At 40.4% G+C, this 19414-nt stretch overlaps 1 protein-coding gene across 1 annotated transcript in view; it reads right to left on the reverse strand.

Moving 5' to 3' along the window:
• The window catches only part of PLCB1 (phospholipase C beta 1), a 1010585-nt gene that overhangs the window by 28568 nt on the left and 962603 nt on the right, over window positions 1-19414 (reverse strand). Inside the window, exon 31 of the mRNA XM_077282634.1 lies at window positions 19121-19207. Coding sequence (XP_077138749.1) covers window positions 19121-19207 — 87 coding nt within the window. The remainder of the gene's footprint in view (window positions 1-19120; window positions 19208-19414) is intronic.

Genomic DNA, 19414 nt, shown 5'->3' on the forward strand with positions numbered 1-19414 from the left:
CACTGGGCAATGTTGTGTAAAAGTAATTATAACTATATTCCTATGCAAAATACTTTTTAGTTTAGCAGTACATTGAAAAGCTTCTCGTGAGCAAAAGGAGCAACTCGATAAATCCTACTTATCAAGGATGATTATTTTGTGCTGTTTACCATGAGACCAACAGCAGATGAAGACGCCAAAAAAAATATTATGACATATGCAGCAGAGCCCACTTTGTCTTATAGTGCCAGTCAGCCATTGTCTGTTCCCTGAAAGTTTTCTTTTCTCTGTCAGTTATCATCTGGCCAAATAAATATATTGCAAAACCAAAAAATGGGCTATTCCACGCCACAGATTTAAAAAGATATAGAACAATTAGGGCTCTGAGCATCTTAAAGGGGATTGTGCCGCCCAGAACTCCCCTCTATTAGCTAGGACATCATCATAGAGACCACAGACCATTCATTTAATTAACTGATAAATCATACTAATATTTCTCTGCAGCATCCGATATGTGAATCTTCCATGGTGATATCAGCTGGAAGAAAGGGGTATCCTAAGTTGGTCTCAATGGTCCAAAAGGGGATGTTCTTCAGCACCAAATTTAAGTAGTTAAAAAGTAGTCTTTAATCATCTTGGATAAAAAAAAATGGCAGAATGTGCACTTCTTAAAAAAAATTGAGGTAGAAAAACCCTTTGGGTATGTGTCCACGTTCAGGATTGCATCAGGATTTGGTCAGGATTTTCCATCAGTATTTGTAAGCCAAAACCAGGAGTGGGTGATAAATACAGAAGTGGTGCATATGTTTCTGTTATACTTTTCCTCTAATTGTTTCACTCCTGGTTTTGGCTTAAAAACACTAATGAAAAATCCTGACCAAATCCTGATGCAATCCTGAACGTGGACACATACCCTTAATCATAGCCTTGCAGCGCTGGGGTCCTGGGTTCAAATCCCACCAAGGAAAACATCTGCATGGAGTTTCCACAGTCCAAACGACAGCTGACACTCACATCTTCTTAAAATAATTGCTTTATTGATCGAATAGTTTAAAAGGTAAAAAAATGTTTGAACACAACAGCACAAAAATTTAAAAGGCAGAACGGAAATATCCTCTGCGTTCACAGGCAACATGTGTCAGACCGGCATGGTCCTTTGTCATTGGGCTTTGTAAGGAGCTTATGTGTTCTCCCCATGTTTGTGTGGGTTTCCTCCCATAATCCAAAGACATATTGATCAGCAGTTTAGATTGGATAGCTCCAATGGGCGCTACACTAGCAAGTAAAATAAAAGAAATCATGATGAGACAATGATGTGGGCTCCTTTAGCTCTTTATTACAGTGCTGCAGGAGACAGGTTGCACCAACAGGTTATTCCTAAAGCCAAAAACTAGCTAAGTATGTTACTGGTACAAATAGCGAACCACTCCAGATTTATGTGTTGGTACGGTGAGTCATTGCTGCCGCAAGATAAACAGAAAGCTTTGTGAGACCACAGAAAGCCTCTGGGTGAAACGTGCGTTGGGGCTGGTGGACCAAGACACATGTACAAGAACCCCCTTTTTCACTGACAAAACATCTTGTGTGTAAGTACTTACCTTATGCATTTTTTCACTAAACTATTTAGTGCCAGTCATGACACTTGTTAGTTGACTTGAATTATTACGTAGATGGGGTTCTTTGTCCTATTTGGAATCTGTCGTGTTACTTTACATCTCTCATTTTGTACATGTTACTGGTGCCACTTCTAGGAGTATTCTGTTTTGGAATATGTATGTATTTTGTATTTAAATCTCTTTTAAACATATTTAATAAACTGTTAGTTTTTATGAGACCTTTGTGTGCACTCATCTTCAGACGTTGGTTGGTAGATTAGTTTTAGAGTGTGTCTCTTTAATATTTTCCTCTTGTTTGCTCAGTCTTTTGTGTTGGTATTCACAGAATAATTAAGCAGGTGCAATGGGAGATTTACCAGGTAATTAACGTAAGTCAGTTTTTGTTATTTACTTAGTGTGTCTGAATAAAATTGGAGGTGCAGTTCGTGCCCATGAAGGCAGGCTATTAGCATGAGGCCTAGTTCTCAATAGAAGCCTTTATACAGCTGATTTACTATACTTGGTATTCTTCTCCTGAGTCCTTCTCTATATCTGTTAGTTAAGACTAGGCTCAAAAATTTTACAAAAATTAAGCACTATTTTGCAGGGCCACTGGCTTGTAGAGAACAACTACTAGAAACCACACAATTCTATCATCTACTTTTCTAGATAGCATGGTCACCATTTCACCAATGCAGGAGGTTACTGAGAGCGGGGAAGAAGAAGGCATCTGAACACAAAATGGGAAATCCATAGAAAACGAATACAAATGATCACAAAACATCAAAACAAATTCCTCTAAAATTAGGTTCAGATTACCACCTATAGAGGATCTGTTACCAGATTTCACAATACAACATGCTCACATTAATACATAAGCGAGTCCTGATGAGGCAAGTGAACTTACTTTGAAACTCCATATGAGAATGGTTGCATAATCCTTTTTGAAAGTATCACTTCTTAGTAATATAAAATGGTTATTTTGACTTAAAATCATACAGCCAATATGACAAGGATTTTCATAGCATCTACATCAGCCTCATCAGGTTCAAGTTTGAATTGTGAAATCTGGTGACAGATCTGCTTTGAAGTTCCTGTGTGGATTGTCATCTGCGGCTAAGAATGTTCTGCAGTTGCCTGTATACTACATGTAATACATTATGAAGCAGAACAAGTACTGTATGTGTTCCACATGGCCAATAAGTCGATATAATCACGTGAGTGTAAAGGGGGGAAAAACACATGTTGTGCCGACAACTTAGGAAAGTTACTTTGTAAATCCAAGCCAAGATGCTCGATATAAAGAAGAGATTATTTTTTTGGAAGTAAATGTACCAGCTTGGCATAGAAATAATCAAAAGCAAGAAACTATTGAAATACCAGGCAGGGACAGGGTGGAGGTTTAAGATGTGAAATCTTTAAAAATAATAGAGCGTACACTTGGGAGCTAAGTGTTGAAGTAATGACAAGGCAACGGGGAACTTTCTGTTTATTTTCTGCACCGCTTCTTTTCCTTTGGCAAGTTATTATAACCCTACCTTCAATGGTGGGAAGTTTCTCTGCTCATTTAATCTTCGGCCTGCCTCTGCCTTGGCAACACAAATGCAAAAAAATAACAAATGGCTTCTTTTCCACAATATTTTCATCTTTGTGCCTTATTTCGGTTGCATGACCAGTTTTCTTTTTCTGAAAGGATGTTTTCACTCTATCTTGTGCATATTTATATGAGATTCTGCCAGTGATCAAAAATAGATGGAAGAGGATGCGGATCTCCCGAATGTTCGGCCATGATAAAGTTGGCACTGCTTGCTTGTTATGTTAGTCAAAACTTCACCAAGATTTTGAGAAAAAAAGAATCCTACATTTTAAACAAATATATATATATATATATATATATATATATATATATATACACATACAGTATATATACATTTTCAAGTAATGTTAGACACTCTTTCAAATTGATGAGACAGATATTGAACAAGTCTAAAACCCATGGGGTGTTTTCTGGAATTGCAGTTTATCACACGCAGAGCATGTTTCTATTTTATTAATCTCCACTCACAATCTAAAACAATATATTTAAAAGATTAAAGTTGTGAAAAGAGATTTTTCAATCCAGCAAAGCGAATTAAAAGCAAAAATACCATACTTTAGTATGACCATTAAAATAGTAGCATGGGCATAAAAAATATATTGACGCGTTTTGAGTCTAGCTGACTCTTAATCGTAGAGTCCAGCTGACTCTTTTACTTAAAGGATTATTTTGGAAATGTCACAGAAGTAAAAATAAACAAGTACTTTTTGAGCCTTTAAGTGTTCTATAGAAAAAGTCTTATCAGATCATTTGCTTATCTTCTCCCACCTAGACTTGTTTTTTCATCAGCCAGTAGAGATGAGCGGATGGCTTCACGCAACCCCGATCCATGGCCCAGGTCAGTCTTCTCTGGTCGTGGACAGGAGTTGTGTGAATTTCCTGAGCTTCTGGGCTCCCCTACACAGGCTAGACTGGAATATTCATCAGCCAGTAGAGATGTGCGGATGGCTTCACGCAACCGCGATCCATGGTCCAAGTCAGTCTTCTCTGGTCGTGGACAGGAGCTGTGTGAATTTCCTGAGCTTCTGGGCTCCCCTACACAGGTTTGACTCGCTGGCATGGTGTAACGTCATCTGTGTGGCATGTGGCTATTCAGAAGCTGAGCATGGAATCCCGGAGGATAAGGAAATTCGCGCAGGCCAGAGATCACTGACTTGGACCATGAACCGGGGTAGCACAAAGATTCCTACATTTGATGAAGTTGTCACTTTTCATAAAGCATTATTCAAAGTCCAAAATAATTCTGCTTTATTCTACAAGTACAGCTTATACTTATAGAAAATAAGCCCAACAAACAAATCGAACTCATATTGGTGATTGACTCATCAAAGTGATGTTTGATGGCTCTTATATGCGGTGGCCAAATCAATATCAAAACAAGTATCAGCAATCAAGTAATAATAATAAAGGTATTATTGGACCATTAAAGGGAATTATTCATCAGGTTTTTGCTACCTCATCTGAGACCAGCATAATGTAGAAAAAGAGACACTGATTCCAATGATGTATTACTTAGTTTACTGGGTGCAGCAGTTGTGATACATTCAGAGTTTTTAGATGTAGCATGAAGCAGAGCTCAGAAAGCTGTCCCCGCCCACACCATACTCTCTACGTACATTTACTATTGAGTGAGAGCTGCTTATCAGAGAAGGGGGTATGATCGGACAACTGGTCACAGGAGCACCAGTCCTGGCAGTGATAATGTCCTGGTGATAAAACCTTCATTGTAAGTAAACAACAGCACACAGCCTAATCAGTGACACATCGCTGGAATCCGTGTTCAAGCTGCTACATTATGCTGCCCTCAGATTACATAGCAAAGACCTGCTGACAGATTCCCTTTAAAGGGTTTGTGGCAGAATTGGAAGCTTTCCAATCTTGATACACTCCCATTGAAAATAAATAGAGCAGAGATATGCATGCACAACCAATACTCCATTCCAACGAGGCTCTTCACAGCCCTTGCGATCAGTGAGGGTCATAGAAATCGGTAAGTTAGCCCCTAACGTCCAAATGTGGAACAAACCTTTTAAATTTCCATTAGGTAATAAAAAAGAAATGCATGCTGCTATGTAAGTTAGTACTAAAGGGTAGAGGACCCTTTACAAAATGTTGCTGTGTTAGCATGGTCATATATTGTATAATAGGATGAATAATTCACCAATATTGTATATTGCATAAAGTTTATGGGAACTACTATCAGTTATGTACTCGATTATTTAGATATAATTGTATTTTTGTCTTCAATTTCCTTTCGGGGCTGGATTTACCTTACTTATTCTTCTGTTCTTTTCGTATATCCTCCAGTTTATATTTTTATACAATTGTTTAAGAAAAATCTGACAATATGTCTACTTTTTGTGGCAATCTAATAGATCAATATATTTAATTAACCGCAATTTCCAGACTCATAAAATCATATAACACAATGAGACTGTAATTCTAGAGATCTATCATTTCAGCCAATTTGATTAAAGCCAGGTGTCTGATGTCCTCGTTCTTGTCCTAGTGATCAGAATCAAATTAGTGCAGAGTTAAATTACATGTATATCGATTGTTTTGTTAGTTTAGACAGGACCTGGGAAAGAGAAATATGCCGAGGATGCAGATTGTGACCGGAGAAGAGTAATCGTGACCAACATACATTAATGCAATATGTGATATTTATGGCAGGAGGTCCTGTGTCATCAAGGTATTGGGGGCATTTAGTAAATTGTGTTAGAAGTCAAAGGGTTAATATTCCAATGATAGATATTCATGACATATCCACAGCTGGGAGCTGCACCTATACATATCTAGAGATCAGTGGTCCCGAGACCCCTGGTGAGGTGGTGTACCTGCCCAGCCATTTCCATAGTTAGATATGTGCAAACTGTGCACATGTTCTTGTCACATCTCCATTCATTTTCTGCCTGAATGCCGCCTTGACTGGAGAATATGGTTTCTCTCTTCTAGTTATTGGTGCGAGTCCTTGCAGCATGTTATAGAAAAAGAGGAGCTAATATCACTGGAGAGGGATATATAATAATGTGAGAAAAAATATAGCATAACTTGTAACCTAATAATCTAAATCTGTGCTTATTTTCTATCTAGGAGTCCAGTAGGAGGTTTCAGTCAATGATTGACAGCCTTACATGTATGGGTCTACATACAAAGATAGCCGTAGTCTTGTCATTGGACCACCCACTGGACTTATAAGGGCATAATTAGCAGGGATTTAGATCAATATATTATAAGATGTGCTGATTTTTTTCCAAGAAAACTATACATTCAGCTCTCTGGGTCCTCTAACCTAAAACCTACAGAGTACATTGAATTTTCCCTTAAATCTGCCTTAAAACAGAAGTCTAAAAGCACAATTATAGGTGGTGGTAGGGGTCTGAATATTAAAGAATAATGCCAGTGCAGTAAAGAGGGCATCATTGGAGTAGATCTAATAAAACGACACAAACGCTGTCCCAACAGGGATTATATTGTATATCTGTTTAAAGGGAACCTTTCATGTCGAAAACGTGATCTGAATGGCAGGCAGGACGTTATAGAGCATGAGGAGATGATCAGGTTCATATTCATTTTTATGGGAAAAGTTTAAGTATTTTATTTATTGTAATCCCTGCAGTTTGCATGCCTATGAGTCCAGTGGGCGGTCCCAATTAGTGACCTCCCATTGGAATGCCATACATACATACAAACAACAGGAATATAAGTGAATAAAATAAAAGTTATACTAAATATTTTCAGCTTCTCCTCTATATCAAGCTGTCCATACATCGAGTTGTTTGTACTATGCCGCAGGCTCCCTTTAAGTCGTAAATCATTATACGGTTATAGGCTGTCCATAGCAGTACTATGGTAACTTCATTCCTTTACTATATTCTGTTAGGGAGTATTCCCCTCCATTAGTTCTGAAACATTATTTGGTAAAAAGTCAGAGATGGGAATCGGAGGGGCAAACGAGCGTCGGGGCCTTCTCTCCTATGAGCCAGCCCTTTTTACTATTGAGCCCATTTGTTATCAGCTCTGTCTCCTGCTAATCATTACACGGATTTTGATATGTGTTATAGCAGGTTATCCTACAGCAAATCCAGTAAACAAGCACTAAGAAGGATTTCTGGCAGCCAGCGCTTAGTGTAAAACTATGTACAATCTATCGTCAATGCCATTTCTTCCAGCATAACAACTCCTGGCCTTGACTGATCGCTGAATAGGAGCAATGGAACAAGAAACACAGGAAATGTCAATTACCAGCCTCCATTTCCAATCACCACAAAGACTACTAATAATAAAATATGCTAATCATAACAGAAATTACATTTTTTTTTTTCAATGCCAGTTACAAAAAATAACATTCTAGGAATGTTTCTAACAAGTTGACTGGAACAAACGAGTAAAACATTATTATTATTTATTATTATTATTTATTGTTATAGCGCCATTTATTCCATGGCGCTTTACATGTAAGGAGGGGTATACATAATAAAAAGAGGTACAATAATCTTAAACAATACAAGTCACACAACTGGTACAGGAGGAGAGAGGACCCTGCCCGCGAGGGCTCACAATCTACAATCTTCACTAGTGATAACTGTATTACCTTTTCCCTCTGCTCAATCTCAAGTGTTCATGTCATACTCCTGATATTACGAGTAAAGTTGAGCGAATACGTTCGGAATTTGTCGTCAAATCTGAATTCACCATATTTGTGCCATTTTGGTACCCTAATTGTGACAAATTTATGGTTGACAATCGTTTCCGAATATTCCGAACATTGGCGTTCACCGCCAATCATAATGGGAACTGAATTCTAAAAACTTTGCTCAACTCTAATTATGAGTTTTGAACTGATGTTCTTCACATATTTCCAGGTCCTTCATCAATCTAGCAGTATCGAACAAAACAAGATCCATCTTGACAATGATGCTTGGGGCACTCACAGACCAGAGGGTACTTATAACAATGAGTAAGGATGCATGTAAAGGTCTTTTTACGGACCCTTACTCACTAATGGTGTGCGTGTCTGAGATAGAACTAAAGTGTAACTAGCAATCCTTTTTGGTGCCGAATTACACAGCGACTGTTTGAACATCTATCTAAAAATATCAAATGTCAAAAAAGCATAGATCATCTTTTGCCTCTGCAATGGATGTACATGTTTGAACTTTGCCATAAAAAATGACTACCAAAGAAAATACTTGGAATTGAAATCTGTCTACTACACTCTTCAAGATGGTTGAAAAAAAAATGCACTGGACAAGTACATGTCCAAAAGACACAATCATGCAGATGTTTGGATAGAAGAACACCAAAGGCACCTTAAACGGGAATTTGTCATCAGGCTTTTGTCACCTAATCTGAGAGCAGAATACTGTAGGGGCAGAGACCCTGATTCCAGTAATGTGCCACTTACTGGGATGCTTGCTGTAGTCTTGTTAAAATCACTGTTTCATCAGCAGGAGACTATCACTAGTCTTGCTGTCATGTCGACCTCCATATTCATGAGCTCTGTATAACCCCAGACCCTACCACTGATTGCCAGCCTCCTGCCTATGCACAGTGTACACAGAAAGCTGCCAATTAGTGGCAAGTGCAGAGTTATACACAGCTCAACCATCAGAGAACTGGTAGACCTGCAGCAGTTACAACAGTGATTTTATCAAAAGTGATACAAACAGCCCAGTAAGTGATACTGAGCATCAGAGTCTCTACCCGTATATCATGCTGATGAAACCTGGTGAAAAATTCCCTTTAAGCATATGCATTGCTAAGTTTCTAGCATGTGTCAAAAGTAGTGCCCAAATTGTAGGTAAATATGGCCTAATTTAGTGATTTGACTATCTCCCATAAAAGTTATTGGAAGTTACCAAAGTTGAGTCAGTGCTGTATTGACATTTATGGCATTAAGCGTCTCTTATGGGAAACTCATCAATTTTTTAGACTGTTATGAAGGTTTTCCTCTGTACAGAACACCTCATAAACTACATGATGTGTCAAAGGAGTTCAATCCAGTCCTGGGAGAACTTGGAGAGTTGCAAGCGTATTCACTGAACAGTTGGGGGCTTTGCGATTCACAGCAAAACATAATGTATTGTGATTCATGGAGGAACAAGTCACTGTAAATCGAAGTTTGGGGAAAAATTTGAAGAAGTTGGCAAATTGAAATGGAGTTGGCTTCTATCACTAACCTGTCCATGTGTCCATAATAATTCCGGAGGTCAGCACAGGACTGACGTGTCCTCAAAGTGTATTCAAGTAGAAGATAAAAATTGATGCAAGGCTATGTGCACACGTTCGGGTATTTTCATGTTTTCTTTGCTTTTTTTTGCTATACAAACGCAATAAAACCACAAAAAAACGCATACATTAAGCATACTATTATTAGAATGCATTCCGCATTTTTTTGTGTACATGCTGCATTTTTTTCCGCGGCGGAATCGCATTCTGGAAAAAAATGCAGCATGTTCATTCTTTGTGCGGAATTGCGGGGATTCCGCACACATAGGAATGCATTGATCCGCTATGCCCACCATGCGGGAAGTAAGCGGATCATGTGCGGTTGGTACCTAGGGTGGAGGAGAGGGAACTCTCCTCCAGGCCCTGGGAACCATGTAATTGTTAAAAAAAAAAAAAGAGAATTAAAATAAAAAATCATGATATTCTCACCATACGACGTCCCCAGCAGTCTTCCCGCTCCTCGAGAAGCTCGCGTTCCCAAGGATGCTTTGCAGCAATGACCTGTGATGACGTCCCTCGGTGACTGGGAATGCGAGCATCGCGAGGAGCGGGAAGACTGCCGGGGACGCCGGAAGGTGAGAATATTACGATTTTTTCTTTTTTTATTATTTTTAACATTAGATCTTTTTACTATTGATGCTGCATAGGCAGCATCAATAGTAAAAAGTTGGTCACACTTGTCAAACACTCTGTTTGACAAGTGTGACCAACATGTCAATCATTTTTCGAAGTGATTCTACAGATCGCTTGGAAAACGCTAGCACTCTGCAAGCTAATTCCGCTTGTAAAACGCTAGTGTTTAGCGGGAAAACACATGCCAATTTCGCAAGCGTTTTTCCCACAGCAGGGAGTTCCAGAATTGCCGTGACGTGTGCACATAGCCTAAAGAATCTCTACACAAGATGTGAAAGGTGAAGGATTCTATACTGACATTTATCGGGCTCTCCTTTTTATTCTGCAATATCCTTAGTAAACGTGAGTCGTTCAGCTGTTCAAGATGGTCCAGTGCCAAAGCCGCAGGTTATGTCCTCCAAGGTTTTCGGAAAAGAATCTATAACCTAATGACATTATAAATGCTGAATTTGATTAAGGGCTATAAAGTAGGAAATTATCTTGAGAGGGCTTTCCGATAGGAAGGAAACTCTGGGGTATGATGAAGCTTCTGTGCATAGAAAACATCTACTAAGAATAACAATAAAAGTTACCTTTATACAGATCTAGAATTTTATAAAAATTTGTGTAAGTAAGGCGAGTTTTATCTACATTAAATAGCTGCTTCTTTTCCATTTAATCCGATATTTGACAACCTTTGAATTCAGCCTGCTACGACACATCACCCAGTACATTCCGTATACTGTGTGTAAAAGGTGGAATTCCAGCTAAATGTATCCCTTAACATAGTAAAGAGATATCAGAAAATAACATCTGTGCTTGACCATAAGCCTGATTTCCTTTATAGCAGATGTGTAAGGCAGCCTATGATGCTGTCAAGTTCCGGTCAGGAGACCCATAGCCGGTCCGTGCATGGCGGTCCATACTCAAAGTGTGATACATGGACATCTGAAGGTCTTAGGCGGATCACTAATGGCACAGTGCCAAGAGCCCCCTTGTAGGTGATCCAGGCATCATAAAGTCTCTGCTAATTCTAGAACAGCTGTCACTGGCAGTCAGTCAGAAAAAGAGAATCCTGCTCCTCGCAGCCTTCTCATCCTGCAGTGACTTGCATGAATTAATCTACCCCCCGCCCCCCCCCCCCCCCGTATTTGACAAACAGGGTTCTAGGAAGATCGCTTGTAATTGGGTCAGATGATGGTGACCTGAACATTGACGGTGCGTCTCCTGCCACCTTTACAGTCCATACATCAAAATAAATTCAACCTGTTCAAAGATTTTTGCCTGTCAGCGCATTTAAAAGGATTTTCCCAATACGGAAAGGTATTACCAACCTACAGCGGCACCGTCCACTAGAATAGAAGGACTCAGCATCCTATTCATCCTCGCAGCACAGTCACATTTAGGAGAAGTGTGAATGGAGCAGCGTCAGCCATGTATAGCAGCCGAGCGCTCTACTTAGCCCCTACGTGCATTTCGGCGCTCCAGCCTTCTTCCAGGCGAGTCGCCACATATTATACCCAGAGTCCATAAATATAGGCTTACAGCCAATAGTATCTGACATACCAGCAATGTGGGGTATGCAACGGTGCATGCGAAAGTTGGCACCCGCCCGTCAATCACATCATCAGAGGAGTCATGGAGATGCCGCAATTATGTGAGCAGGCACCAGGCCAGACAAGCACAGCGTCACTATGGGTGTAGACGTGACCGACGATGTAAGTGAATGGGAGGTGAGCCCGCATGCGTACCACTGACAAAGAAAGAAGATATGCAAAAAAGCATCTAATAGCATTTTAAATCAGTTCTAAAAGGAGCTGGGTTTAGCTAAACTCCATCCAAAATTGAGTGTCCAGTCCAGAAATTGTGCATTTATACACTGTGTGCCCAATTATTAGGCAATTTGTATTTTTGGTGATAAATTTTATTATTAAACAACTACAGTGCTGACAGTAAATCTAAAAGGTTTATGAACCTGAATAGTTAGGAAAGTAAAAGTGTGGTTTTGTCTTTCTTAGGAGAATATCTGTGTGCAGAATTATTGGCCAACTATTAGGGTGCAGAATTATTACGCAACTAAATGAAAATTGTAAATTTTCACATCTCGTCTGTTTATTTGTTCATGTGATAAAGTGAGAATAATAACCAACAACTCAAAATATCCAAAAATATATTTCTGACATTTAAAAAAATATCAGTTATATATATATACAGTAGCTTCCTATCAACAACAGTAATAAGCTCCATCCATGGAGTCTGTCTGTTGATGATCAACTTTTTGGGAAGCACCAATCACAGCCTCCCAGATACTGTTTTCTTTTACCCTAAATCTCCCATTTATAAGGTGCTCACAAATTTGCAATAGGGTAAAGTGAGGAAGGGGCCATGTGTGAAGGAGAGAATGGCTAATGAAATCAATTATTAAACCTTATATAAGTTAGTTCAGATATGGTGTAGCAAGATGGAGTCTATTTCCTGAGCAGCAGCACACTGGAAGGAATTTTTGGAATGTGAAGTAGTCACTGGACATTGGACTCAATACCATATATGGAAGTGAAGTTGGAATGGACCAATCAGAGTGACACTAACTGTTCAGAAGTTGTGCGACCCTCATTTCCTGCCTGTAGCATGGTCTTTTGCTCTGAGAATAAAGCAGGTGTGTGCAAGCCTTTGCTAAGAGAGGAAGTGTGTATATGTCTCTGTGTATCCGATACATTCTTTGCCTCTAAGCTAGCACTCAGCTTATATTTGGTCAGGTACAAGCAATCATATAGATCTCACTTTAAGGGATCACCCTCACACATGTAATCATCCTTCAGGCCTTTACAAGCAGCCAAGCAGTGGAGACTTTGATGCTTGCAGTAGAGCATTGCCTTGCATAAAAATCATGGTTTTCTTGAAAGCTGCAGACCTTTTCCTGGACCACTGGTTAAAGAAAGTGTCTTCTAAAAACTGGCAGTAGGGTTGGGAGTTGATTTTGTGTGCATATTCAACCTAAAAAGGTCCAACTGGCTCACTTTTAATAATGCCAACCATAGCAGTAATCCCTCAAAGTTGAGGTCTGTGCCCATGGTTCATCCAACCATGGGCCCATCCATCCATCCATCTGGTCCATCAAGAGTTACACTCATCTCATCAATCATCAAAAACTTTTAAAAAATTTGTCTTCAAATATTTCTTGGCCCAGTCTTGACATTTCATCTGCTGCATCTTGATCAGTGGTGGTCGGGTTTCAGCCTCCTCACCTTGGCCGTTTCTCTGAGCACTGAACACCTCGTATTTCTGGGCCTCCAGGGAGGTTACAGTTCTGGAATATGACAGCAATGGAGGATAATGGCTTCCTTGTTGCTTCATGATTGATTCTTCACAAAGCTTTGGTAGCTAGCGTGTGTCTTTTTTATCCCATTTTTTGTGACCCTGTTGACTATTTTCAACAAAACTTTTGATAGTCCTGTGACCATGCCCCAATATCTTTGCAATTGCAAGAGTGCTGCATCCCTCTGTAAAACTTGGAACAATTTTTGACTTTTCGGATTCAATTAAATCTCATTTTTTGGCTCATTTTGCTTGAGGAAAACAAGATGCATAGTAATTCTGCACAGCTTGATTAAGGGTGTTGTATCCTCAAGCCTTACCATCCATCATTACACAAATACACATCACCTGATCTCAGTGGCGTAACTACAAAGTTATGGGCCCCGGTGCGAACTTTCAAATGGGCCCCCCCCCAAAAGAAACCTCCCCCATTTGAGCCTTAACTCTATTGAAACTGTATGACCAAGCCAAGGTACATTCCTGAATCTCCATAATATTAAAATAGACCCCAATAAAAGTAAAATTAATTGAGACATCAGTAGGTTAAGTGTTTTTGAATATCCATATTGAATCAGGAGCCCCATATAATGCTCCATACAGTTCATGATGGGCCCATAAGATGCTCCATATTAAAATATGTCCCATATAATGCTGCATAAAGGTTAATAATGGCCCTATAAGATGCTCCATAGACACATTTGCCCAATATAATGCTGCAGAAACGTTGATTATGGCCCCATAAGATGCTCCATATGGACACTTGCCCCATATAGTGCTGCACAAATGTTATGGCCCCATAGATGCTCCATACAGACACTTGCCCCATTATAGTGCTGCACAAATGTTATGGCTCACATATAGTGCTGCACAAACGTTATGGCCCCATATAGTGCTGCACAAACGTTATGGCCCCCATATAGTGCTGCCCAAACGTTATGGCCCCCATATAGTGCTGCCCAAACGTTATGGCCCCCCATATAGTGCTGCACAATCGTTATGGCCCCATATAGTGCTGCACAAACGTTATGGCCCCCATATAGTGCGGCACAAACGTTATGGCCCCCATATAGTGCTGCACAAATGTTATGGCCCCACATAGTGCTGCACAAGCGTTATGGCCCGCACAAATGTTATGGCCCCCATATAGTGCTGCACAAACATTGTGGCCCCCATATAGTGCTGCACAAACTTTGTGGCCCCCATATAGTGCTGCACAAACATTATGGCCCCCATATAGTGCTGCACAAACATTATGGCCCCAATATAATGCTGCACAAACGTTATGGCCCCATACAGACACTTGCCCCATATGCTGTTGCTGCGATGAAAAAAAAAAAAAAACACATACTCACCTCTCCGTCGCTCAGGCCCCTGGCACTTTCAATATTCACCGCTCCTCTTCCAGCCGCCGCTGGCCGCTCCATCTTCCGCCTCCTCCGCACTGACACTCAGGCAGAGGCGCGCACTAACTACGTCACCGCGCCCTCTGACCTCAGCGTCACCGCAGAAGACGGAGGGGCGGCTGGAACGAGGAGAGGTGAATATCGCGCAGCGCTGCGCTCCCCTCCCCGTTATACTCACCTGCTCCTGGCGCGGTGCAGTCCCTGCTTCCCCGACGCTGCTGCTTCTTCCTGTACTGAGCGGTCACCGTTACCACTCATTACAGTAATGAATATGTGGCTCCACCCCTATGGGAGGTGGAGCTGCATATTCAGTACTGTAATGAGCGGTACCCTGTGACCGCTCAGTACAGGAAGAAGCCGGGGCACCGGGCAGCCAGGGACCTGCAGGGACCATGCCAGGAGTAGGTGAGTATAATTAGACAGCCCCCCTGCTCCCTGGCCCTGCCAACCCCCTCCTTGGACCGCCGCATCATCAGACGGCCCGCTGTCGGCTGCGCCCGGGGCACATGCCCCAGTTGCCCCCCCGGATACGCCACTGCTTTGACCTGCCGGGCCCCTGACCCGCCGGGCCCGGTCGCAACGGCGACTGCTGCGACCGCGGTAGTTACGCCCCTGCCTGATCTGCTTCATCCAATAACCCTTCAAGATTACACAGCTCAGAGTTGGAAAATCTGCATAAAAATGATGATATGGTCAAATACGCACTGCCTAAAAGTCTCTGATAGATTTTTCTAACCGCAGGAGCTTAAATCTGCGCACTGTACAGTTTTCATATAAAAATGGCAGCATGGACATTTTGGTGTGTCGCCATATGTAATTTATACAAGGTAGATAGTAAATGTTCATTGTCCTCTGCTCACTGTCATTTCATATTGGATGCGCCGTGGAGAGTTTCTTAATCAAAGTTTTGGCTCTGTGAAGAGTTCATTATTTTTTACCACACTACAGTAGCTGTGACCATCGATCACATCAACAGTTACAATACAGTCTGTGACTTTCAAGTTATATATATCAGGAGAGTGAAATGAATTTAGAGGGACAGGCTCTGCTGGCTCAAAAAACTATTACTAGAATGTTTAAAGAGCTCATCACGGGAAAGGAAAGAAGTTCTACATTTAGAAAAAAATAAAAAAATTCCACAATATTTTTTTGGCTAGTATATGACTTATATCTTGCATTTTTCCCCCCTTTCCCCCCTTTGCTGGCTCTATCTCTGAACGCTAATGCAGAAATCCAAACAGAAAATCCACTGCATATACTATATGACCTGTGTGAACATATCCTAAGGGGTTTTAAGATGTGCAACCTGAATAAATCTGAGCGTAAAGCTTATAATGACGTCATGGGATAAAAAAAAATAACATCTTGAAATCGTTATTGTTTTTCTCTTTCTCAGAGGATATGGGGTTGTTTAAAATGTTTATTGATTACTGCTTATTGACTGGGATTTATTTTTCTATTAGACTTTTAAAATCTCTTAACATCCATTTATTTCTCAACACCCATTTTTAGTTTATTGTTCCTTAGGGAAATTATTAGAGCTTTTCAATTGTATGCATTATAAATGGCCACAAGACCTTACCCAAATGGACTTTTTCTTTTGGGTATTACTATTTATCAAAGATTAGGTATATTCAGGAAACCCAAGCACATATGATAGCACTGTTAGAACTCAGCTATTATATAAACTGTATACCGACTTCTGCACCCCTTGTATAATTAGATGTTCCATCAAGAGCCACATCTGTATACTTTTTACATGACTACCTTTTATATCAAGAGCTACTTGATTTTTTGTGTTCCTACTATTAAAGCAATAATTTACTTTACTGTAAAAGATAAATTACAAATTACATGAGAAACAGCACTGACATAGGACTGCAATGTGCAGAAAAGTAGGAAAGCACTTGTAGAAAAGAACAAAAATGAATATATTTCAAACAAAAAAATAGTCAATAAGTAGTAGATGTGCCCAACAAGTGGATGCTCACTATATTTAGTGTGCCTGTGCCCCTATTTTTGGGTAGATCAAACTGGTAGTGACTGCTTAAGCCTGGCTGTCACGCTGTGACGGTCTTCAGTAATGAAAGGGGGCGTTGAACTGTCCCAGGGTACTCTTGAAGGTAAAGATGCCCGAGTCTCTGACCTTACTATGCTCCTGGTAAAACCATGATCTGTCTCCTCCCCACCCCATGATTCCAGAAATGTAAGTTAAACAAGACACAAAGGCAAAACCGGGATAACAGAAAATCTCTATCATACAAAAGCACGAACCAACAATAGGGAGGGATAGGGACAGGGAGGAATAAGCTAAATGGGAACAGGGACCAGGAGATAAACACACACACGTACTACAGCAAACCACAGTACACTACTACAACAAACCTAATCCAACAACTTAACTTTAGCCACAGCGCAGGAAAACAAATATTTCATAAGCCCTTTTTATAGGAAGATGTAATGACTAGTGATGAGCGAATACACTCATTACTCAAGATTTCTCGACCATGCTCGGGGGTCCTCTGAGAATTTTTTAGTGCTCGGAGATATCATTTTTCTTGTCGCAGCTGAATGATTTACATCTGTTAGCCAGCATAAGTACATGTGGGGGTTACCTGGTTGCTAGGGAATCTCCACATGTACTTATGCTGGCTAACAGATGTAAATCATTCAGCTGCGACAAGAAAAACTAAATCTCAGAGCACTAAAAAATACTCGGAGGACACCTGAGTGTGCTCGAGAAATCTTGAGTAACGAGTATATTCGCTCATCACTAGTAATGACCAGATCAGAAGCAGCTGAAATGGAGCTGCATGTTTCTGACCAGCATAGAAAGGGTCATTAACCTCTTCAGCACCAGAGGAAACTAAATCCATTTAATATGGGACACAAATCACACAGAAGATCACAAAGAAGACCTCCGATTCATTACCCGACATGACAGTCTAACTCGAGGTCTTCCAGGGGGACGTGAACACCCTTGTGACACTTGCTCAAAAATCAGTGGTTTGTCCACATCACACCCAGAGCCTAATGGAGCGAAAGAGTCCTACTGCACTTTGAGAAATCCACAAAAAGCTAATAAAATGTATCCATTAAAAACAGCGCTCTTACAATTAAAGGGGTTTTCCAGTCTTAGGGTACAAGTTTGTGAATCCTCACCTTGTGGACATTCTCTGGTGACACTGCCGGGAGTGTGACCACAAGTATGTGATTTGCATATATGCGGTCACAAGAAGACTAGATGTGTGTGGCCTTGCTAGATGGAAGTGTACTGAGCGAAGCCGAACACTTCTTCTCGAAATGTGGAAGTAAATATGCAAATTATATACTTGTGTTCACATGACTACACGCTCCCGGCAACTGAGAATCCTCTCTTGGGCAGTACACACGCTGTGAGGTTTCACAAGTCTGTAGTCACATAAAGCGACTGCAGACTGGTACCCTAAGGCCAGACAACCCTTTAAATGGGGCACTTCCGAACCTAACATATAATAGGCTGCTCTTAAATAGGGCAACATTGGACACTGAAAGATGTTTTAATAGATATTTCCTCTCTGCACACATTTAAATGCTCATAGACAGACAGGAGTGAAGTCAAAGTAACTGCAGCAAGCAAATATGTGTGCAAAGCTAACAGTGCAAGTCTAGTGCAGCAAGCAATGCACAGCAACACAAGAATAAAAACCGTTATTATAATCAAGGTCAGAAGTTAGAAACTACAGCAGAATAAAAGTAACTGGTGAAACATTTGGAAACCATGGTGTAGAGCTCGATCAGGATATCCAGTAAGGTGGGGTTGTTGTGGGATGAGGAATGGTTTTTGCTCCCTTCATCCAACACACCACTTTTCAGTTTTCAATTGCTGAATCCACGAGAGATTTAACCTTCGCATATGATTCATTTTCCAGCAATGCAACTTTATAATCATTAAAATAATACAATAAAACAAAAAAAATAGAAAGTCCAGTCTGGGATCATCCATCACACCTTAACTTTATTTGATATCCTTTACGGCAGTGTTTCCCAAACTCCAGTCCTCACGGGCCACCAACATACCAAGCTTTCAGGATTTCCTTAGTATTGCACAGGTCATGGAATTATTATTCTGGAACTATTATCAAGCCATCAGAAATTGCCACAGGTGCAATTGCCACAGGTTCTCTCAACTGTGCAATGCTAATGAATACCTGGAAACACGATCTGTTGGGGCCCATGAGGACTGGAGTCTAGGAAACATTACGGTACAATAACAACCAGCGTGACCTCACTCTAAACCCCAAGTCCAGTTTTTTATATTAGAAAGTAAAACTAACTGATTTCTAAAATAATTGTATTTTTTTTAGAATGAAAATCAAGAGGTTCAGTTGAGATACACATAACTTTACCTTGGGCTTTTCATCCAGTATTTGCTGTCGAATCTCCTTGTGTTTCTCTACCAGCTTTTCGTGTCTTTTGCTTTGAGCATCTTCTAGCTGTAAAATGTAAATGCAGTGAGTTTAGATGGATAAATATAAAAAAATTTCAGTAAAAATTTTCATACAAAAACCTAAAGCAGATATCAATGTAAATGTTTTATCTCATCCCGTGTCATATAACACTACAGTATAGGAGGCTCACCTTTGTTTCAGCTGTCAGACCAAAAGTAAATCAGCAGATTTTCAACAAGACTAGTCAGAAAA

The sequence above is a fragment of the Ranitomeya variabilis genome, chromosome 2 (assembly GCF_051348905.1).
Source record: "Ranitomeya variabilis isolate aRanVar5 chromosome 2, aRanVar5.hap1, whole genome shotgun sequence".
NCBI classification, from domain to species: Eukaryota; Metazoa; Chordata; class Amphibia; order Anura; family Dendrobatidae; genus Ranitomeya; species Ranitomeya variabilis.